A 23,973-nucleotide genomic window follows, 5' to 3' on the forward strand; every position below is an offset into this window, starting at 1 on the left:
TTGCCACAAGGAACCCCTCTGTTTCAGTTCTTATTCTTCTTTGTAAATTTTCCAGATTGGTTTTGGACCAAGATATTATGCCAAAAGAATATGTTAATATGGGTATAGTGAATGTGTTCAATGCTTTGTTTCAATTTTACTATTGAGCTCTATTATTATTATTACAAACAACAACACTGAAACGTCGACAGTGCTTCTCCTTATAGATGCTGCCTGGCCTGCTGTGTTCCACCAGCATTTTGTGTGTGTTATCAGAGTAGTATTTGTTGAGATATGCATACTTTGATAATACAATTATTTTGAACTTCCAGAAGTTAAATAAGAGCCTCTAACTGCTGCCATAAAGAATAGTTGCTGTCAAGCAAAGTTCTATGATTCCTAAACTGATATGCTGGGAACCAAATGGGAAATGAGTACCAGGAAAACAAATTCACACTGGAACATTAGGGATTAAAAATATCATTCAGGTAAAGTAAAAGAAGCTTTACTCTGAACCTGCAAAAATGCTGATTTAATGAAGTTTTATGTCAAGACACAACACTAATATTGATCGCTATTTAAACATAATAAGGATGTGCTTTTGAATACTTTCTAGCTTTACAATGCATTGCCATCACTGACTTCTAGAATTGTCATCTACTCGTGTTATCACAACGTTAAATTCATACACATGCATGAAGTAGGATACAAAGAAATGCTACAGAACTGATGCCAAGAAGAAGCATATCTGCAAAGGGCATTCCAAATGGAGTGGTATTCAATAACAAGAAATCAGGGTACAATGTAAGATGCGATAAAATTTACTCCTGTACAAAAATATACACAACACATTTGATACATATATGCTATTGAATAGAAGTGTCTAACCTGTTTGTAACTCGTACATGCAAAGGGCATGGTGGGTGGGGAAGGATATGAGAAGGTCAACAATGGAAAGTTTACAAAGCTAAAAAAAACAGAATAGAATACATCCAGGGTCCTTAAATGAAGAGGGTTTGTTGTACCTAATAATGGATGGCAGTCTAGTTTTGTCATTATTTAAGAAAAAAAATCAGGTAGCTTGGTTATTACCACAACAATGATGTTTGTGAGAGCTGGTGCACATATAATAGTTGTATTTCTAACATTATAACTGTGATTATAGTTCAGAAATACTGCACTGGTTTTGAGACACCCTGAAAGAGAAATTACATGTCCAATATGGGGCTCTCTTACTTTGTTGCAGGCAGAGCAGAAACTTGACTTTACCAGGACTACAACATCCTCACATGGATCATCAATAGGATTAGTTTAGCAGAATTAGATTTATTATAATAGGTAAATAAAATGTACATTAAGAGCATAAGTACACAATAGTATGTGAAGAATGTATGCAACACCTACTGATAAACTAGAAACCTAACTGTGACTTTAATCAAAAGGTAGTGTAACAATGTTCAATTATATTATGAAAATTCTGTTCAAAAACTGCAATGACATATGTTGAATAAAATGTAATTGTTCCCAGCACTACAAATTATTCAAAATAATCATTAGTTTATAAACCCAAATATAGGTGCACATTATTCCTGATCTGCTCATTCAGTATTTAACAATACAAATTCAAAATATTATTCTAATTGAAATTTTAAAAATATAAACACATTTAAAACCGTAAAACGTTGTTCAGTTAATTTATCATTTTATGGATGATACACTTGTAAAGTTACCTCATTACCTATCAGTTGGAGCAGCTGTCCAGGCTAAGCTGTGAGAAGTTCCTGCAGTGATTTGTTGTATAGGTATTCCTTCCAAACCAATTACTTTCTTCGGTTTAGCAATTGGGGTTGATGTATGCCCCTGTCCACACTGACCCATTGCATTATTACCCCAAGCATAAACTTCATTGTCTATTGGAATAAGAAAAATAAATTCTGTTGCACACTTCAAGTGGCATAAGAAAGGTCTACTCAAATTACACATGAAAGTGAACCTGTCATATATAACTGCATCAGTTATCTGAGGAATAAGTGTACCAATGTTTTAACTAACTTCAAACTTTTACAACTTTCAACTAATGCATAAATTCAAACACAAGACTTTGATACCATATCCTGTTCTACTAATGTGTATCTGAACCCAACATGAATTATATTACTTACCATTACTAAAAGCATTTAATTGAAAACTCTCAACCTTGTGTTTATGTATTGCCATGCTCATGTATTGCCATTGTCACAAAAATACAAGTTCAAATAAAATATTACAGGGAAATGGCAGGAGAATGCATCTGATGGGCCAAGTGGCTTAATTCTGCTTCTATGTCTTAGGGTCATCTTCAACCACCCAATTAGCCCATTTGTAAATGTGCTTCGCTTCAACCACTAAAGCACCTCGGTTGGCATGGATAAGTTTGGCCAAAGAGCTTGCTCCATGCTTTATAACTCTAATTCCAAAGGCATGTTATAGAAATTCACAAATGGAGTTTCTAGGCACATAAGCACCCACGATGCAATTACTGATCAGGCTTATTGCTAGATCTAGAATTCTTCTTTTTCTGTTGATGAAACATCAAATCACACACAATTTTTGTGGGATATTTTCTCCAGCATTATGAAATGCATTTGGTAGTATTTGGCATCTTACCATGAGTTAGTGCCAAACAATGGCTATCTCCACAAGAAATATCGATGATTTTGGTTGAATTCAGCTCCTCAACTAGTCGTGGCCTGAGAGCTGTTGTTTCTGAAGAACCACTACCTAGGCACGAGCCACAGCCCCAAGCAAACACCTGAGTGAGAAAATATATAATCTGGATTATTATTCATCTACTATCTTAAAGACAATGACCTTTAAATATTGACAATCCAAGTCACTTTCTGCATTTTGAATCAGAAAATTTACTTGCTTTTAAGTATTAAGCAGCTATTTAAAATTACAACATTTCAAAAGTGTATGCAGGTAATACTGGTAGACATAGTACAATCACTTGAGTCGAGTATGATGATCCCCTAAGGGGCTGTCTATCGGTGGGTCCTCAGGTAGGTTTAGAGGCTGACTAGGGATCCATCTATTCTGGTGCAGTATGGACAACAGTAAGTAGTTGACTCTGCCTCTTACCCATGAGCTAATAAGCTAGAGAGGATGCACAAAAAAAGTATGATACACAAAAACAAAGAAGGAAAGCACATACAGGAACAGAGAAGATCAGAGGAAGAAGCCAAACAGGGCAGGGAGGTCTAAGGATCTGCCAAATGCAATTAGTCTTCAAAATCAACCGCATGAAACATATGTATATTTGTGACATATTATGAACATGTCAAAGATAAAAATTAAAGATCAGCTTTTTATGTCACATGTATACTGAAACAACGAAATATACAGTAAAATATGTTGCTTGCTTCAATGCCTACACAGTCTGATGCTATGATGCAAGTGTCACCATGCTTCCGGCATGAACATAACATGCTCACAATATACTAACCCTAACCAGCATAAATTTGGAATTTGGGAGGTAGTTGAAGCACCCAGAGAAAAGCCCAGTCATGAGGACAGCATACAAACTCCTTACAGACAGTGGTGGGAATTGTAACCCAATCACTGGCGCTGTAAAATGTTATTTTATCTTCTACACATCTGTGCCACTCTATATCTTTTACATAATCAAATAAGAACCTTATAAATTCAAAAATTAATACATTTTGTCTGAACTCAAAAATATGGTACAGGTGTCCCCCACTTTACGAATGTTCACTTTACGCCACTTCGCTTTTACAAAAGTCCTACATTAGTAACCCGTTTTCACATTACAAAGAGGATTTTCGCTTTTACAAAAATTTTTCCCATATAAATTAATGGTTCTTCGCTTTACGCCATTTCGGCTTAAGAAAGGTTTCACAGGAACACTCTACCTTTGTAAAAGGGGGGACGACTCCTGTACAGGTAAACATAGAACATAGAATAATACAGCACAGTACAGGCCCTTCGGCCCACAATGTTGTGCCGACCCTTAAACCCTGCCTCCCATATAACCCCCCACCTTAAATTCCTCCCTATACCTGTCTAGTAGTCTCTGAAATTTCACTAGTGTATCTGCCTCCACCACTGACTCAGGCAGTGCATTTCATGCACCAACCATTCTCGGAGAAGAAAACTTTCCTCTAGTATCCCCCTTGAACTTCACACCCCTTACCTTAAAGCCATGTCCTCTTGTACTGAGCAGTGGTGCCCTGGGGAAGAGGTGCTGGCTGTCCACTCTGTCTATTCCTCTTAATATCTTGTACACCTCTATCATGTCTCCTCTCATCCTCCTTCTCTCCAAGGGGTAAAGCCCTAGCTCCCTTAATATCTGATCATAATGCATACTCTCTAAACCAGGCAGCATACTGGTAAATCTCCTCTGTACCCTTTCCAATGCTTCCACCTCCTTCCTATAGTGAGGCAACCAGAACGGGACACAGTATTCCAAGTGTGGCCTAACCAGAGTTTTATAGAGTTGCATCATTACCTCGCGACTCTTAATCTCTATCCCTCAACTTATGAAAGCTAACATCCCATAAGCTTTCTTAACTATCCTATCTACCTGTGAGGCAACTTTCAGGGATTTGTGGACATGCACCCCCAGATCCCTCTGCTCCTCCACTCTACCAAGTATCCTGCCATTTACTTCGTACTCTGCCTTGGAGTTTGTCCTTCCAAAGTGTACCACCTCACACTTCTCTGGGTTGAACTCCATCTGCCACTTCTCAGCCCACTTCTGCATCCTATCAATGTCTCTCTGCAATCTTCGACAATCCTCTACACTATCCACAACTTCACCAGCCTTTGTGTCATCTGCAAACTTGCCAACCCACCCTTCTACCCCCACATCCAGGTCGTTAATAAAAATCACAAAAAGTAGAGGTCCCAGAACTGATCCTTGTGGGACACCACTAGTCACAACCCTCCAATCCAAATGTGCTCTCTCCACCACGACTCTGTTTTCTGGAGGCAAGCCAATTCTGAATCCACCTGGCCAAACTTCCCTGGATCCCATGCCTTTTGACTTTCTGAATAAGCCTACCGTGTGTAAAGTTCTGAAGCAATTTCTCATTATGTATCAAAATCAGATTGATTTAATTTTATCAACATAAATTAAAGTATGATTTTTCCCCCTTTACTACAGAATTTGGCTAAGTAACTGTGATCTCCGCTGATTTTATGTGTAGAGAATCAGCATAAACATAAATCTTAAACTGAAGTCCGCCACAAAGTTACCTCTTATCCATATCTGACTGCTTCTTACCTGTCCAGCAGAAGTCAAGGCAAGTGAAGACTGACTTCCAGCACAAACCTTCCTTACATACAGTCCTTGGAAGCTTTCGATTACCTTTGGCCGGTACACTCGGTTAGTATCTCCATGACCAAGCTTACCTATAACCAATAAAAGGTCTTGTACCCTTATCACAACATTCATATTTCTTTCAAATTGCCCTAACACACTGACATATCTTTTAAAGTATTAATACAGTAAAACAGGAATCATGCTGGCTGAATAAATGTTCCCAGAAACAAATAGCAAGATAAATCTTTTAATAATATTGATCAAGAGTTGAGGAATCAGCACCAGCCAACGCATCCAGGATTATGCAACTTCTTTTCAAACTGATGCCATGGGATCTTTATGTCCACCTGAGAGTGAAGAGGAATTTTGCTTATCATATCTGAAAGATAACATTCCAGACTCCAGTCTTTGTGTTCATGTCTCTGGAGAGAATTTGCAAACATCTGATTTGGAGGTGAATGCAAATACCTATCTGTCTACAGCTGAGATCCAGTAAATAATTGTTCAAGATATGGGTGAGGAAGAGAAAATAGGACAAACAAAAATTAAACAACATTGTGCAACCTGTACAATTATTAAATCCACATAATAGGGACATTTTCTGGTAAAACAATATCAATATCTACAGCAGTATTAATCTGGCAGTTGTTAAGACATATTGATAGTGAGGCAGTGAGATGATCAACTATCTGAAAACTAGACATTACCTTGCTTTTTTCAAAGACGATTTGTCTGTATAACATCTCAGTATCAGCTACAAACATTCACAACTTTTTCATTTTTCTAAACAAGCCAGCAATATGGGAGAAACTCATAACTATCAACAAGGACAAAATCAATATTAGGTTTGACAGATTAGATGCAAGGTGGTATTTCCACATGCCTCAGTGGATAGAACCTGGGTTCACAGAATCAATATTAGCAGTTGAACGTTCAAGACTGAGATGGAAAACAAATTCTTCATCTAGAAGCTGGCTAATGTTTGCCTTTTTTATAAACCAAAGAATCTGTGGTGAGTCAGTTGCTAATTATCAAGGAAGATCGATAGAGTGCTGCATATCAAAATTTTGCAAATGGCCTCCTCCTTCCATTTCCTTGGTACTTAGAGGAACAAGAGTAGGGTTTAGAAAATGAATTCCAAAACTACCTAAAAGACCCTAAATAATGACACAATTAAGTTTAGGAAGCTCAAGTGCTAGAATCATAATAAAACAATTATTTCAAAGGGACATAGGGCTGAAGGGGACTACAGAAACAGAAAGGGACATCACCTCCAATGGATTTGAAAACCAGGATAATAAGTATAAAATTAAGGTGTTGCTTATCTTTGGCTGTAATTGATATTGTTGTTGAATAAATAAAAGTGGACAAGGCTTACCATTGTCTCCCCCTCCAAATGACCAAACTGTCCGTCCATCCTGAGATACTGCGAGAGTGTGAGAACTGCCACAAGCTACTTGCCCAACACCACTGATATCTTTAACGAGAGCTGGCAGATTGCGACTATGGCTATCACTATGTCCTAAAGTTTGAAAGAAATAGATAAACTATGTACCAAAGAATAGGATATGTAGCTTTTAAGTTTTACTTGTTATATTCAGCAAGTTTCAAATTAAAATTAGATTAGCAAACAACTATCATATGAAAACGTGCTTTGTGTAAATGACAAAGTAAAGGACTATGTTTGCAACTCTATTCTTAATTTTAAATCAATAAAAAACTAATCATTTGCAAAATGAATAGCAACAGTACTAATTTTTTTCACTATGGAGCAAGGATATGGATGTACCATGACCTTAATGAATGTGAACAAACCTTAAATCTTAAATGAATTGCTCCTATTCATGCACTTGGGACTCCAAATGATGACTTGAAAACTGACAAGAATTCAACATAAACTCAACAAGTTCTGCAGATGCTGGAAATCCAAAGCAACACACACAAAATGCTAGAGGAACACAACAGGTCAGGCAACATCCATGGAAATGAATAAACAGTCGACGCTTTGGTGAGACCCTTTTGGGAGACCCAGAAAGGAAGGGGGAAATTCCAGAAATAACAAAGTGGGGGAAGGAGGATAGCTAGAAGGTGATAGAAGCCAGGTGGGTAGGAAAGATAAAGGGCTGGAGAAGAAGGACTCTGATAGGAGGAAAGAGTGGACCTTAGGAGAAAGAGAAGAAGGAGGGGACTCAAGGGGAGATGATAGGCAGGTGAGAAGAGATAAGAGGCCAGAGTTGGGAATGAAAGAAAAGGGGAGGGATTTCTTTTAACCAGAAGGAGAAATTGATATTATGTCATCAGGTTGGAGGCTACCCAGACAGAATACAAGGTGTCGCTCCTCCACCCTGTGGGTGACGTGTCAGAATGGGAATGGGAATCTGAATTAAAATCTTTGGCCACCGGGAAGTTCTGCTTTTGGCGGATGGAGCAAAGGTGTTCAACAAAGTGGGACCCAATTTACCATGGGTCTCTCCAATGTACAAGAGACCACATCAGGAGCACTGGACACAACAGACAATCACAGCAGATTTGCAAGTGAAGTGTTGCCTCACCAGGAAGGACTATTCGGAGCCCTAAATGGAGGGCGAGGGAGGAAGTGAATGGGTAGGTGTAGCACTTTGGCCACTTGCAGAGCTAGGTGCCAAGAGGGAGATTAGTGGGGAGGGATGAATTGACAAGGGAGTCACGGAGTGATCTCTATGGAAAGTGGAGAGGACAGGAAATAAAGATATGTTTGGTGGTAGGAATCCCTTGGAGATGATGGGATTTGTGGAGAATGATTTGTTGGCTGTGGAGGCACATGGGTTGGTAGGCAAGGACAAAAGAAACTCTCTGTTAAGGCAGTGGGAAGACAGGGTGAGCACTGTTATTCCAGAAATGGAGGAGATGGGGTGAGGGCAGCAACAACAGTGGGGCTGCTTTCATTTAAGCCCTACTGTTCTTAGAATGTTTCTGATAGCTACACATCAATTTTATGGATCCACTATATTTTAAATGTAACATTTTATTCCAATCAAAAGTCAGGAGAAACATATCTGAGAGTAGCTCAATTCTTATTGCAAAGACTGTATACTTAGTGGTATACTGTATACTTACGCGTGGGAGGGGGTGCTGGGGTTCTAACATTTAACTGTCATTCATTCTTTGGGGCATTCCTCTGTTTTTGTGGATGGTTGTGAAGAAAAAGTATTTCAGGATATATATTGTATACATTTGTCTGACATAACTGTACCTTTGAAACCTTTGAATTACTGCCCAGTTTTGAACTGGACATTTTAATTTTGTTAAGATGATCTCTCAGCCTGTTGCAGAACAAAAATGAGAATAACCTGTACCGTAAGTACTGACCAAGTCTGCCAAAGTCTCCCTCTCCCCAGGTGTAAAGTTCTCCATCGGTTGTTACTGATGCACTGTGCCTATATCCTGCTGACACACAGACCACAATCTACAAAAGAAAAAATGCAGATATTAGTGACTATCCTGGTCGCTCACAAATATTGATATTGCAAATAATTTCATGATTACTATAATGACAGCACTTCACTGAATGAAATGAACCCTAACTATACAAATGATGGGCTTGCTTTTTTATGTTAAAGGAAACAGACAATGTTAAAAATACTCAGCAAGTAGACCACACCAGTAGAGAGAGAGAAACAAAGCTGCTTAGGTCAATGATTCATGATTTTCATGTTTCTTTTGCCAAAGTTGTTGCCAAGAGATACAGTACTTTACTTTAGTCCGATAAGATATTAAATGACTCACATACATTATCCTTTTCAACTTTCCAGGGAGTTAAAACAGCCAGTTACTTGGACGACTTTACATATATTGTATAACAAATATTGTTTTCTCTGTTAATTCCTCCGCACTCAGATCATCAAACCATTGAAGTAACTCTCCATTAATTTCCCAAGCAAACCTCTAATGCCTTGAACATTTCTTTTATTTTAAAATTCTTTACACTATCCTTGTTTCTATTCTTGACTGATAATAGTTCCGATGAGCTCAAGTTCTAGTAGAAGCATACATTAATTGATAATATAGGCTTCCTGATTCAATATTTATTGATTTTAAGAATTTAAGGAAGAAAGCCAATGTCTCCAAATTTTGGAGTGGGAATGTGGGGTGGTCAATTGGCACTGATAATAATCCAAAAATGTCCATTTTCATCACTCTAGATTTCTTTTGCTTCTTTACCTACTGCAATGTAATGTTATTTTATTTAGCACCATCACTCTGTCTCACATTAAATCTCTCCTGCACTATAATTGCACAGAACCCTCCTTTTTTTGTACTTTGGAACACACTACTTCTTTATTTCTGTACTTAAATATTACATCTCACACATTTTGCAGTTCTGGACGGAGGTTGCCCATTTGAAATTCTAATGTAAATTTTCACATGTGTAAAATGAGCAGCCATTTGCTTGGTGAACCAAAATCACAATTGTAACAAAAGATGAAGAACAAATTTAAAAATCATGAAATTGAAATATTTTTCTATCAGTTAGTACCTTCCCTAGTAACGGTCCATGAACCAATTTAGGATACTTCTGGGTCGCGCTATTTCCATGTCCAAGCTTCCCATAATCGCCATCTCCCCAACTGAACACCTCTCCTTCTGTAGTTACTGCTAGCGTGTGTCCATCTGAACCCTTTGAAGATGATATTTTACGGATGCTCCGATGAGGTTCAAATGTGAGCTTTTTAGCTGTTGACTGATTGTTGGAGTCACCCAGTCCAAGTCTGCCATAGCTACCTTTTCCACAAGCTTTCACAGAGCCATCTTCTGAAACTGCAAATGTGCAATACTGGCCAGCCTCAATCTGGAAGAAAAAATAGCTTTTCTAAACTTGGCATTAGATAAATAACTTGTTAACTTGTAGACATAGACCTGTGTCTCACTTATTTATTGAGTTGTGACTCTTGATATATCAGAAAATACATCCAAATAAAACCTTTACATAGTTATTTTCCTAAGTACTTAAATAGTTTCTCTCAGCTGCATCTGTAGCTCATTTTTATGCACTGTTACACATTAATTCATTTGATTCCTCTGTGCTTCGGCTTGAACTCATTAATTCATACTCTCCCATCATATAAGTGATGGAGAGACAACTGGCAAGACCTTCAAAAGGTTTTTTCTTTTCCTTTTACAAATATATTTTGAAAAAAAAATCAGTTCATGGTTATGAAGATGAAATTAACTTTGTTTAAATAAACAACATATGGCAGGCTCAAGATTAGAAGATAGACTAGGGTCAAACTTCTGAATAGATTTCATATTGGCTGAAAGAAAAAGCAAAGATTAGGGGTATAATTATTCAGATCACAGGACAATCCATACTGCCCTTCACTGAGACTACTGTCAGTCATATAGTTGTCTCAATGATTTGATTTTAGAAATAATTTACAAACTTAAAAATAACAATAATTTTTAGGACTAGGTGACTGTAGTATGCAAAAATACAGAGTAAGATTGATAAGCAATATAATAGAAAATTTGAAGGATAAGAGGCAAGGTAATTGAATCCTGAGATATAGAGTCAGAAACAAAGTACAGCTCCACAAACTTGATAAAACTACGGGCAGGTATTAAAAAAGTTATTTATAAACCATCTTAAAAATTACCCTTGCCAGTAGTGATCAAAGTTTGCATTTGTAGTTTATTACTTATATCAACCATGGAAATCATCAGAAGCTGATTCAGTTTATTCGTACATCCAAAAACAAAGAACAATTAATTAATCACAATCAGAATCACTTTATTAACATTCTAAAACTGATTGCAGTTCAGTGCCAAGCATAAAGCACAGGGTAATACCATTACAGACATCACAGACAACAACAATTTACAAGATCATTAGTGCAAACAGTCAAAAGCAATTAACAATTGGTAGAACAGTCACATGCACATACATCAATAATTTAAATAAATGTGAACAGACGAGGTATAGCATATTGCATATTGCCAATGTAGCAAAAAATCACTAATTAACAGTAAGACTATGATTCATAGTCATAAATTACTTAATCATACATTATCATGTCAGCTTTAAGTTTAGCTTTCAAATTGCAACACAGGTATTTCCCAGGTAATGTTAGGATTCCATTCCTGTGACTGTTTGGTAAGGAAGACAATTTGCAAGTTGGAAATGCAGTCATGAATCAAGTTGCCAGGCCCAACAGAAGATAACCACAGCTCTACAGCAGTCACTTATCCATCCCACGGGTCTCCCTAATGCTATACATAAATTGTGTCTTTTGCAACCTTGTGAGGATCTACAGTGTACATTTATCAAAAACTAGACAATAATTCTTGCATTTCTTACCGTCTTTGCATTAGCAAATCCATGTGCTAATTTGGGCTGCAAGATTTTCTCTAGAGTCCCTTCTGCCAATTGATGGCTGCTGTTACTTCCCCAAACATACACAGCTCTTGTTTCACAGTCATGACTTTGAGAATTATGAGAACTGGTACTACAAAGGCAGTCTAGTGCTAAGCTGCAAATCTGTAAACAAGATTACACACATTAAAATTACATACTTACTACGATATATGCTCTATAATATATTTGATAACTACTCCCCCAAAGATCTATACACATAAACTGTACCTTGAAGTCCATGTTTCCCCTTCCCACCTCACACTTCCTTCTGGTAAATGAGCAGTTTCCTGCTCATTTTGCCAGTCTAGCTGTGCCCTGCTGTAGATGATTGGTATCATCCTAACAATTTGCCACATCTCAAAGTTTTGTATTATTGATGAATTTAAAGAATGTTACTGTTCTAATCATGCCAGAACTTCAGGCATGAGACCCTGACAGTTCACTTAGCCAGATACAGAAAACCTAGACCATCTTCAACTTGTCATTACTAAGGTATGAGGTTCCTACCTGCTTCAAAAGGACAGCAATCGTACAAGTGCCCAAGAACTGAAGGGTGAACTGACTCAAAGATTATTGCCCAGCAGCATTTCCATTGTAATGAAATATTACAAGAGGCTGTTTATAGTGATAATTAACTCCTGGCTGAGCAAGGACCCGGACACACTGCAAATTGTCTACTACTGTAACAGATCTATAGTGGACATATTCTTACTGGCTCTACATTCTGCTTTAGAGCATTTAGATAACAACAAAACATTTGCAGGACTGCTGTTTATCAATTACGGCTCACTGTTCTGACCACCATCCCCACTGTATTAATCAGTAAGCTTCTAAACCTGGGCCTCTGAACCTCCCACTGCAAACAGATCCTCAGCTTCCTCGTCAGGGAACCACCTTCAGTACAGATAACATTTTCTCACTGACAATTAACAAACATACCTCAAGGATGCATGCTTAGCCCTACCCTTTCTGCAATCACGACAGTGTGGCTAAACACAGCTCAAAAGCCATTATAAATCTGCAGATGACACCACTGTTGCTGGCATAATTACAGATGGTGATGAATAGGCATACAGGAGTGAGACAGATGAGCTGGTTGAGTGGTGTTACAACAACAACCTCACACTCTGTCTCAGCAAGATCAAGAAATTGATTATGGACTTCAGAAAGAGAAATGTGGGAGAACACATGCCAATCTGCATTAGAGGACAGCAGTGGAAAGGGTGAGCAGTTGGTGTCAACATCTTGGAGGATCTGTCCGGGATCTAAAACATTGATGTAATCATGAAGAAGGGATACCAGAAGCTCTATTTGAATTGGAGTTTGTTGAGATTTGACAAGCCACTAAAAATGCTAGCTAATTTCTACAGAATCACATCACATCCAATGCACAGCATCACTAGAGGCTGTGGAGGACAGCAAACTCAGCCATTTCCTTAAAGGGCACACCACCACCACTACATCTTCAAACAGCAGTGTCTCAAGAAAGTGCATCAATCACCAAGGACCCTCATCATTCATAATATGCCCTTTTCTTATTACAACCATCAGACGGGAGGAAAAGGAGACTGAAGGCTCACAATCAGTAACAAATTCTCTGCCATTTGATTTCTGAAAGGTCCATGAACACTACCTCATTATTCCTTTCTTTTAGTGAATTACTTATTTTTTTAAATTTATAATAATTTTAGGTATTGCTGCCAAAAAAACAAATGTCATATAAAACAGTGATCATAAATCTGATTCTAATTCTGAGATATGGAAAGCGGTGATCCTATCACACCCTTGGGTAACATAAATGCATACTGTCCAAATAACATTTTACTATTTCTCACTGTTTTAGATCCTTAAACCAGTTTTTTTAATCTAACTTTACACTGACTTCTGTAGGTCCCATGCACATTTTCACTTCTATCAACCAAGATCCCTCTATCTGTATCCAATTGTTCCCACCTGTCTCTGCTTTTACCCAAATATTGCAATTGATCCTGAAAAACCATTGAAGAACTAATTATCCAAATATAGCATTTAGTTACAAAATCTAATAACACAGCTGTGTCAACACACACAAAATGCCGGTGAAACTCAGTGGGTCAGGCGGCATCTGTGGAAAGGAATAAAGGGTTAAAGTTTCAGGTTTGGCCCTTCCATAGATGCTTCATGACCAGCTGAGCTTCTTCTGTGTTTCGTGTGTGCTGCTCTGGATTTCTAGCATTTGCAGCATCTTTTGCATTTATTAAAATACCACATCATACAATTTCAAAAATAACATTACAGTATTTTCTACCTATAGGCAGAAACAGTAAGATTTCTTAGTGCTGAATATCACTTACCTATAATGGCCAAGGTTTAATCTGCTCTATTATAAACACTTTTATGGATGAAATTGTCTAAAAATAAGTTTTGCTTCAGAATTGGCAGACGAATTCAGCACATGTCGATTTGCGATGGTGCAGCAGAAAATGAGAGTATGGATCTCAATTCCCATGTTTCCATTTACAAGAAACAGCAAATTTTGTATCAATAAAGCAGCAGAATTAGTGCACATACCTTCCATTTACTATGTCAATTAATATCAGGATGTCAATCTTAAAGGGCACTCTACATCAAAGCTGACAAGAAGTGTTGCACATTATTGCATTGACTGCAATGGCATAGGAAGTAGGGGAATGTATGGGTTAATATTCTTTTAGATAGATTTCATACTGGTACAGGTTAAGTAGCAAATGGAACTTACAAGATATTATGAAATTAAAATGTGAACAGTCTGAGAGCTTGCAAATTTTTTTTGTGAGGATGTTTGTTAAGTATTAAATGAGTATTTTTAAAAAAGTTACCAAACACTTCAAAATTAATTGATGTTACAGATATGTAGGCAACTGGGAATGTGAACTATAAAGAGAAAAATATATCAATTATGAGTTATTTTCAGAAATGCAAATACAGGAAGGGTGAAACAAAACAAAGCATGGGTCAATTGGGCACTTCAAAGACAAAAAATAACCTTCATCCTTCAAGACGAGAGCCGAGTTGAACAACCTTCTTACTTTGCAGTGCAACGCCTTATATAATTACACAATTCATTGTTATTTCCGATAACTGGCTGTTAGCAGGTAGATGGGAGGTTTCCTAATATTCCAACAAATATGATGGCACAGCTTGTTGCTTCTCACAATTTCTTCATAGCAAGATTCTCATCTCAAATTATTCACTGCAGGTGATAAACAGTAATGGGCAGCCATGGAAGGACCCTATCAATTAAGTATTCATCTATGAGCATGCAAAAGTCAATAAAATCAGAACATGTACACCATAATAAATATCATATTAATTGTTCTTTTAAACAAAAGACTGAAACAATTTACTTATACTTTAAGGCAATTCTGTCAAATTACAAAATGGATAAACAATCCCAAACCTCTTCAAAGAGACAAATTGCAGCCTGAGATAGTGAACACAATCCATCTGGAGTTTTCTTGAGGTCTTGACTTTGTGGATTATCTGTACTTGTATTCTAAAAGTTCAAACAGAAAAAAAAAACCAGGAAAAAAAACTGTACTTATGACTGTATGGCTTGGCTGAAGATTCAGATAGACATATGATTTCTTTTAATTACAGATGGGTTTTCCTGTGATTGAACAAAAACCCATGGCCAATATATGTAAAAATATAGTTATTTCAATTCACCACAGAGAAAATATGTACTCTCTTTGTAGAAAATGAAGTTAATAATCATTCTTTATTTATAAAGAGACTTTCATCTCCCTTCCAGAATATTCTGAAGCCAATCCTTCAAACCCAACTTTGAACTTTAGTACTATTAGAAACAGGGTAGCGTGCACAATATAACTGGATAAACTCTGACGAGGAAGGGATAAGTACTGCTCAGAGCGTCAATGTGTTCAGAAGAACTAGAGAAGATCTCACCCAAAATTCAGAAAGCGCTTTTCAGGCCAATGACTGAGGAATTCATGACAGGGGACACAATTTCAGAAATGGGGTAGGTTTTGTTTGTTTAAAGACTGAAACAGAGAGAAATTACTTCACTCAGATGGTGGTGAACTGTGGAATTCTCATTTATGGTGCAATGTGGAGGCTTAGCCACATCGCAATATTCTGAATATTGCTGGAATTAAAGGCAATGGAGATAGTGCTGGAAAATGGTATCGAGTTAGAGGATAATCACAATATTAATGAATGTTGAAGCATGTTCAACAGGTGAAAAATGAAACTGTTTCAGGCTTTTTACAGTTCTGTACTTAAGATCCTGAATTTGAATTGCATCAACATGAATAAAATTATATAAGGGCCACTAAATTATTTAAATTACTTAATTTGAATAATCAGACAAGTCGGTAGTCTTTAAATGATCAACTTTGAATGTGACAGACTGTTATGCTGTAAAGGAAAAGCTAGATAGTAATTTTAATTTTACACTGTTTATGGAGGTTTTTCAATTCCTCAAGTCAGGGGCAATTAAGAGTGAACCACATTCAGTCTGGAGTCAGATTAGATAGATAGATAGATAGATACTTAATTCATCCCCATGGGGAAATTCAACATTTTTTCCAATGTCCCATACACTTATTGTAGCAAAACTAATTACATACAATACTTAACTCAGTAAAAATATGATATGCATCTAAAATCACCCTCTCAAAAAGCATTAACAGTAGCTTTTAAAAAGTTCTTAAGTAGTTTACTTAAATACATTGAGTCCTAACCCCGGCACTTTAACATATCTTACTCCTGGCGGTTGAATTGTAAAGCCGAATGGCATTGGGAAGTATTGATCTCTTCATCCTATCTGAGGAGCATTAAATCTAGATTAAATCTAGTTAGAAGTGGCATACATCCTTCCCTGAAGGATATTAATGATTTAATGACAAACCAGTTTTATGAGTACCATTACTGAAACTTCTTTGGTATCCCATTGAACTATTTTAATTGTCAATGTTTTTTTCCCTCTCAGGCATAACTTACAATGTTTAAAGATTTTTATTTCACACCAAACATGTGAAAGCAATACGTTTTACAAATCATGAGGTTCTGCATTAATGACTAGACTGAAAAATTGAATAGTTGTTCACATTTAAAAATAAATAACAATTATAGCTCTGAAAAATCATTCTCACCGAAGAATTTCTTAGTTGCTCCAATGATTTTAAAACACAATCATATCCAATCATTACTTCTTTCTCTGGTTCAAAAGGTGCTTTTGTAGCAGCTGCAGAAGCTGCCAATGCTACTTCAATCCATTCAAGTAGGAACTTCAATGAGCCACGCTGTACTGCAAGACCCAGTAATAGTTCTGAAGCCAGTCGTCGCCCATCTTTGTCAGCCCCAGAATTAGGCATAGTCATTTTCTTCAAAAAAGTTGAAACTTGCGCAAGGCAGTCCAAACCAACTTGTGGGATTTTGTTTTCATTTGCTAGAGAAAGTGGAGGTAGAGAATTGATAATTGTGCAGGCTGTGCACAAGACATCATTGCACAAGCTCAGGCTTGGATCTATCCTTGACTGTTGCCAATTTTGTTGAATTAGTGCAAAGAGCAGACTTAGAGCAGTCTTCACTCCCATTTCTATAAGAACATCAGCACCTGATTTGATTCCTTTATTCCGGGCCAGCGTATCATCTAGATCTAACCTGCTGTCAGAACTCTGCTTTTGTACTTTACACTCTGGCCTAAATCGATCGTGGTACTTGGTAGAAAGTGCATGGAATATCCTCTGAAGGGACACCAAACGCATATGTAAGGCAACAGCAAAAGGTGAATTTCCAAAGACAGTCCTGGCCAAATTTTGTTGGCAGTTAAGGAGTGCAGAGAGGTAACGTTCACGTTCTTCCACAGCTGAAGATTCATGTTCAAAATCTGGCAATTTTGGACCTATGAGATTTTGCACCTGGTGAGATATCCCTACCACTTCTCTGTTCTGGAGGAGCTTTTCATATAATACAGAGGCACCTTCTCTTGTAGCTGTAGACTCAGTGTCTTCTAAGGCCCAGGAACCATTCAGGTGTTCAAGCCACTTTAGTATTACATTTGTGGGACATGTAACCATTTTATATTGTTGATCTGAAAAAAGAAAGGAAGAAATGAGTCATTTTTGTAAGCTCCTCTCTCATTTGCTGTACAATACCTGAAGAGTGGGCATATTGACAAAGAGTCTCTGACCTGAAACCTTATCTCCGTTTCTCTTTAACCACATTACCAGGTTCGGGAACAGGTATTATCCTACTACCATCAGGCTCCTGAATCGGTGTGAATAATTTCACTCACCACAACTCTGAACTGATTCCATAATGTACAGGCTCACTTTCAAGATCTCTACATCTCACGTTTTCAGTATTTAAAAAAAATTTACACATTAGTTGTTTACTAGTCTTTGTTTATGCAGTTTTTTCATAAATTATATTGTATATCTTTACGTTCCTGTAAATGCCTGCAAGTAAATGTATCTCAAGGTAGTATATGGTAACATTTGCATATTTTAATAAAAACAATTGCTTTAATTTTGACTTTCTACAGATGTTACCTTATCCTCTAAGCATTTTCAAAATCTTATTTTCATCTGAGATTTCCAGCATCTGCATTTAAAAAATGTTCACTGCTTTATTTACTATATTGTACAATAGAAGCTAATTATAAATAAGAAAATTCATGGAGAACAAGTAACACACAATTTAACTTCATTTTAAACTATTAAATTTAGAGCATAGGCCATTGTGTTCAAATGCCTTTATGCTGGCACAGCTCTTTCAAATTCAAACCTAGTTTCTCCTAATTAAATTTGTACTATTTATCTCAATTTCTCTATTAACATTTGATTGACGACATAGTTAGAAATTCAAAATAAATACTGGAACGTACAAGTGGTGGGGATACAAAACTAAAAGCAAAATAGCTAAGTGTAGCTAAATCAGAATGGATGAAGTGCATAACAAAAGACAAAAACTGACCTGTTGCTGCACTGAAATAAAAATCTGTGAAATAGAAACCATAAACCATGTGAATGGAAAAGAGATGAAGAATAAGGATAACTGAGAATTGAAGAGAAAACAAAACACAGCATAAGAGAGAAGATAAAATGTAACTAAAACAAGGATATACTGCATCATTGAGTTGGGCATGAACGAAGCAAAACTGAAGAGCCCAGATGAGTAATTGTACCAAGGATATAAACAGCAAGAGCCAAGCAGAAATATAAAATGTTAAGAGAAAGAGAGCAAATACTAAAAGGACAAGAATGTTGAGGGTAAGCTGGGTTTGCGATTAAGCACAAAGAGCGAGAGCAGAGGGGATATTAAATTGCAAAAAAATGACGAAAAGATTATGTGGATCTTAAGTACAAGAATGGGAATTGAAAGTGTAAGGAGGTTATGGTGATAAAGTGGCAACAAAGCAAAAAGAACAGAGATATAAAGAGGTACAATGCAGCAAAAACAAAGAGGTTGTGGACATAAAACAATCTGAAAGAGAGAGAGCAGCAGATTCATAAAATAAGTGGTAATTGTAAAATGAAAGCAGTAGTGATACACGTCCCAGACTGCAAAGTAATTGAAGCATGATGCCACACACAAGTTATTAGCTTGTAAGCACTACTAGTTTATTTCTTGCTTTTAATGTCAGGCATTGCTTTTAAAAGCATTAGAAAAAAAAAATCAAACCTTTAATTTATTATATAAATAATAACAAAGAATAAAGTCCATACACATAGAGAACTTTGTACAGGAAGGGGAAGATCTAATTGCAATTGTTCAAATAGGGACCAGTAGCACAGGTAGAAATGAGAAGTAGGTATTATTGCGGAAGTCAGAGCTAAAGACAAGAATAAAAGCATCTTATCAGCAATGTTCTCTGAATTATTTACCACACAGAAATTGGAGGAAGGTCAACACAATCAGAGAACTGAATGCAGGACTCAAAATGCAGCAGATGGTGCCAAGGGCCTGAATTCACTGACAGAGCATCAGTATAGGGAACAGGAGTTGCTCAGTTGAGTCAAATGATTTCAATTAAACTGGGATCAATGTCCTGGCAAATCAAGTGATGCTGTAGATGGGCTATTAAACTTAAGTAGAATGTGGGACATAGGATTCAGCTGGCAAGTTCATTAATTTATAGATAAGAAAAAGAAATCTCCATGAGTGTACTATAGTAAGTATTTCAAAAATACAGGGGTTAGCAGAAAGGGAATATGAATTTAATAATACTACATCAGTTAATTATGTCAAGTTAGGTGAAAGTTTAAAAAGATAAATTTTGATCTGAAATCGAGACATTTTCTAACAAGATGGATGAATTAGTAAGTTCAAAGTAAAATTTATTATCTGAATACATACATGCCTCCAAATAAAACCCTAGATTATTTTTCCTGTGGACATACCAGCAAATCTATAGAACAGTAACTGTAAACAGGATCAATGAACAACAAACTGTGTAAATGCAAATATAAACAAATAGCAATAAATAACAAGATAAGAGAGTCCTTAAAGTGAAGACATCAGTTGTGGGAACACCAGAAATAGAATGAGTGTAGTTATTCTCTTTTGTTCATGGGCCTGATGGTTGAGGGGCAGTACTATTGTTGAACCTGATCCTGTGAGTTCTGATGCACTTGTACCTTCTACCTGATGGCAGCAATGAGAAAAGAACATGGCCTAGGTGGTGAGGATCTCTGATGATGGATGCTGCTCTCTTACGACAACATCTCATGTAGATGTGCTCAATGGTTGGGAGGGCTTTACCTGTGCTGTACTCGGCCGAATCCAGTACCTTTTGTAGGACTTTCTGCTCAAAGGCATTGTGTTCCCATATTGGCCATATGCAGCCAGTCAATACATTTTCCACCACACATCTATAGAAATTTGTCAAGGTTTTTGATGACATGCTGAATCTCCGCAGACTCCTGAGGAAGTAGAGGCACAGTCATGCTTTCTTTGCAAATACATTTATATGACGGGTCCAGACAGGTCCTCTGAGATAGTGACACCCAGGAATTGAAAGTTACCGACGCTCTCCATGTCTGCTCCTCCAATGAGTACTAATGCATGGACCTCTGGATTCCCTCTCCTGAAGTCTACAATCTTTTCCTTGGATTTGCTGACATTGAGTGAGAAGTTGTTGTTATTACACCACTCAGCCACATGTTCAATCTCCCTCCTGCTTGCTGATTCATCACACTTCATACAGCCCACAGCAGTGGCATCATCAGTGAACTTGAATATGGTGTTGGAGCTGTATTTCGCCAAACAAGTGGTAGGTGTGAAGTAAGGAGAGCAGGGGGTTGTACACATCCCTGTGGTGCATCTGTGCTGATGGAGATAATGGTGGAGATGTTTTTGCAAATCCAAACTGACTGGGGCTTGCAAGTGAGGAAATCAAGGATCCCGTTGCACAAGGGTGTATTGATACCAGGTCATGGAGTTTACTGATTAGTCTTTGAGGGGAACTAATGATAAATGGGTGGTAAATCAGTGAGAAAACATTTAAGAGACATCAGAGATATGATTGCATAGTGACCACAAAAATTAAACATTCTGAGACATAGACATTTCAAAAAGACATTGAATACTGAAAAGTCATATAGAGGGAGGAATCAAGGAAGAGGGTGGAAAGTTGGTTCATCCTCCAACTACTGGAAGATAATTTAGGAAGACTTAGAAAATCATGAAGTGGAAGTAGCATGGGCAGGGATTAAATAAAAATCTGTACAGTGAATTGGAGGTCCTTAAAGATACTATATTGTTCGGTGAAATATTAATCACCTAACAATTAATAAGAAAAATAACATTTAAGTAATACCATCATTGAATCATCAAATATAGACCTAACTAAAATTTGAAACAGATTGGAGGACAAATATATAGAACACTTTTTTGACACAGTTTCCATGGCATTATACCATAGAAACAATGAGAGAACACCATGGGACCTATAAGAAATTAGGTTAGTGAGACAAGGTCAATTAGCAATTTCATGGTAAGGGATCCAATTGGGAAGAGTTATTAGTATGCATATTTAGTTTAGTTGCACTATGCTTACCTGAAACTAGAGTTTTAAATTTGAATAGCTACTTGATATTAAACAATGTGCTGGGACAGAATTTGGAATCAAGTTGAAAAATAAACCTATAGATAAACTGAACACATTTAAAGAGCTGTTCCAGAGTTTCCAGAAAATACATTCTATTTCTCTTTATTATTACTTTATTCCCATGGAATGATTTTTGCTCCATATGTTTGGAAGGGAATGGGAATGGGAGTGGGAGTTATCTCTTACCAACTAACCAATGCCACAATATTTTAAACCCAAGGCATACACAAACATGCTTACAGATTCTATCTCTGTCACTGTTGACCTGACTGGTGGTTGATAAGGAGAGTCAAACATTAAATTTCCTTTCTCTCCCCGAAAGAAGTCATGCCAATAACTTAACACTGGTTAAATATGGCAAGTAAGATCAGCAAGTCTGTGGCAAATCACTGTGAATATTTATGCACTTCATTAGTATCTCCCCTACAGTTTTAAAGTACAAATAGTTGAAAATCATTTGGTATCAGCTGTCAGGACTGATTGAATTACAGCCATAAAAATAGCAAACTATTACAACATAAAAGATGATAACCAACAGACTTTGAGTTGCAAGTAATGATCTTTATATGGTAACAGATTGGCTCTGAGCGAGGAGCAGCTGTGTAAGTGACCTTAAAACTCTGAACTATGGTATATCAGGTTCAATAATTTTTCAGTAATTGAATCAATTAGCTTAAAAAAAGCAGAATACTTTCAGTTTCTGTATATTCAGAAATGAATAAACTTCTTACATTGCAGTGAAAACACAAGTAAAGACATTTTGCCAAGCACATAATAAATGTGAAAGGATTATAAAAGAGTGTCAGTAACTTTCTTTATCTTCTAACAGGCACCAAACCATGATAAAAGAAGAAACTGCTCCTCCCTTCCTGTTATCCTCAACACGGATTCCCGCCAGGGCTGTGTGCTGAGCCCACTGCTGTACAGACTGCTCACACATGACTCCACAGCCAAACACCCGAGTAGTCACATTGTTAAGTTCGTCGATGATGCGACAGTGGTGGGTTTCATCATCAACAACAACGAGATGGCCTACAGAGAGAGGGACGGAAGAGTTCAAGGCCTGGTGGCAGACAAATAATCTCTTCCTCAATGTCAATGAGACAAAGGAGATGAATATCCACTTCAGAAGAACTAGAACCACTCACTTTATGTCAGCAGCAAAGCAGCGGAAACTGTGAGCAGTTTCAAACTCCTGGCAGTGTGCATCTTGAAAAACCTCCCAGAATACATTCCACATAATCAGGAAAGCTCATTAACGCCTCTGAGGAGGTTGAAGAGAGCTGGATTAGATATATCGATAAGAATGTCATCCTACGGATGCACGGTAGAGAGTATCCTAACATGCTGTATCACCGCATGGTGCAGAAACCGCACAGCAGCAGACGTGAAGGCTCTACAATGGATAGTCAAAGCTGCCAATGCATCAACAGCACCAGTCTACCCACCATCAAGAACATATATACAGAAAGCTGCTGGAAAAGTCCAATAACATCAAAAAACATCTCATCCACTCTGCTCATGGACTGTTTGTCCCACTCCCATCAAGGAGGAAGCCACATAGCATCGACAGCAGGACCACCAGACTCAGAAAAGGTTACTTTCCCCAAGCAGTAAGCCTGATCAACACTTCTACCCACTACCTCGCCCCTTTACATCACCTACCACCACTTTATTGTTTTTTGTTTTGACAAGTCTGAGCCTAACATCACTTTATTTCAATGTCAGTGAATTATATCAACTTGTTCTAAAACCATTGATGTCTCTGCATCACTCCTCCATAGTTTCAAATAAGTCAAATCATGCCACAATACATCCTCTGTTTGAGTAATATACCATTTTATACATAAAATGCAAGCATCGGAAGACTGCCCATCTACAAACCACAGAACCTGCCATCTCCACCGCCCGTAGGCCCGGACTTCTCCAAACTGCAATTGCTGCTACTGACATCTACTGCTTTAACAATCCAGAGCAGATTCAAAACCCAGACTCCACTGCTATCAATGCGGGTTCCAACATCCTCAAACACCTCCAAAGGGCCGATTGTGCAACCTCCAACTCCGACTCTGACCTCCAGACTGGGTCTTCAAGTGCTGCCACTGTCTGCCCTTCCCCGCCGCCACTCTGTAACCCTCTCTCTCTCAAGTCCTACCACCAGCTCTTGGGCCCTTGGAGACTCCA

General features: G+C 37.5%; 1 protein-coding gene across 4 annotated transcripts in view; it reads right to left on the minus strand.

The window, feature by feature from the left end:
* Positions 1-23,973, minus strand: part of LOC140737724 (probable E3 ubiquitin-protein ligase HERC1) — a 273,953-nt gene that overhangs the window by 233,132 nt on the left and 16,848 nt on the right. For 3 of the 4 annotated variants that reach the window (XM_073064301.1, XM_073064302.1, XM_073064299.1), the window contains exons 2-10: positions 16,829-17,769; positions 15,112-15,207; positions 11,637-11,816; positions 9,819-10,130; positions 8,651-8,747; positions 6,681-6,824; positions 5,264-5,391; positions 2,626-2,770; positions 1,718-1,889 (exon numbers count right to left, since the gene is read on the minus strand). In XM_073064301.1, the coding sequence (XP_072920402.1) occupies positions 1,718-1,889; positions 2,626-2,770; positions 5,264-5,391; positions 6,681-6,824; positions 8,651-8,747; positions 9,819-10,130; positions 11,637-11,816; positions 15,112-15,207; positions 16,829-17,755 (2,201 nt within the window). In that variant the 5' untranslated portion in view covers positions 17,756-17,769. Of the gene's footprint in view, positions 1-1,717; positions 1,890-2,625; positions 2,771-5,263; positions 5,392-6,680; positions 6,825-8,650; positions 8,748-9,818; positions 10,131-11,636; positions 11,817-15,111; positions 15,208-16,828; positions 17,770-23,973 lie in introns of those variants that run through there. The other variant, XM_073064303.1, reaches the window with a different exon arrangement.

This window comes from Hemitrygon akajei, chromosome 13 (genome assembly GCF_048418815.1).
Source record: "Hemitrygon akajei chromosome 13, sHemAka1.3, whole genome shotgun sequence".
Classification (NCBI taxonomy): domain Eukaryota; kingdom Metazoa; phylum Chordata; class Chondrichthyes; order Myliobatiformes; family Dasyatidae; genus Hemitrygon; species Hemitrygon akajei.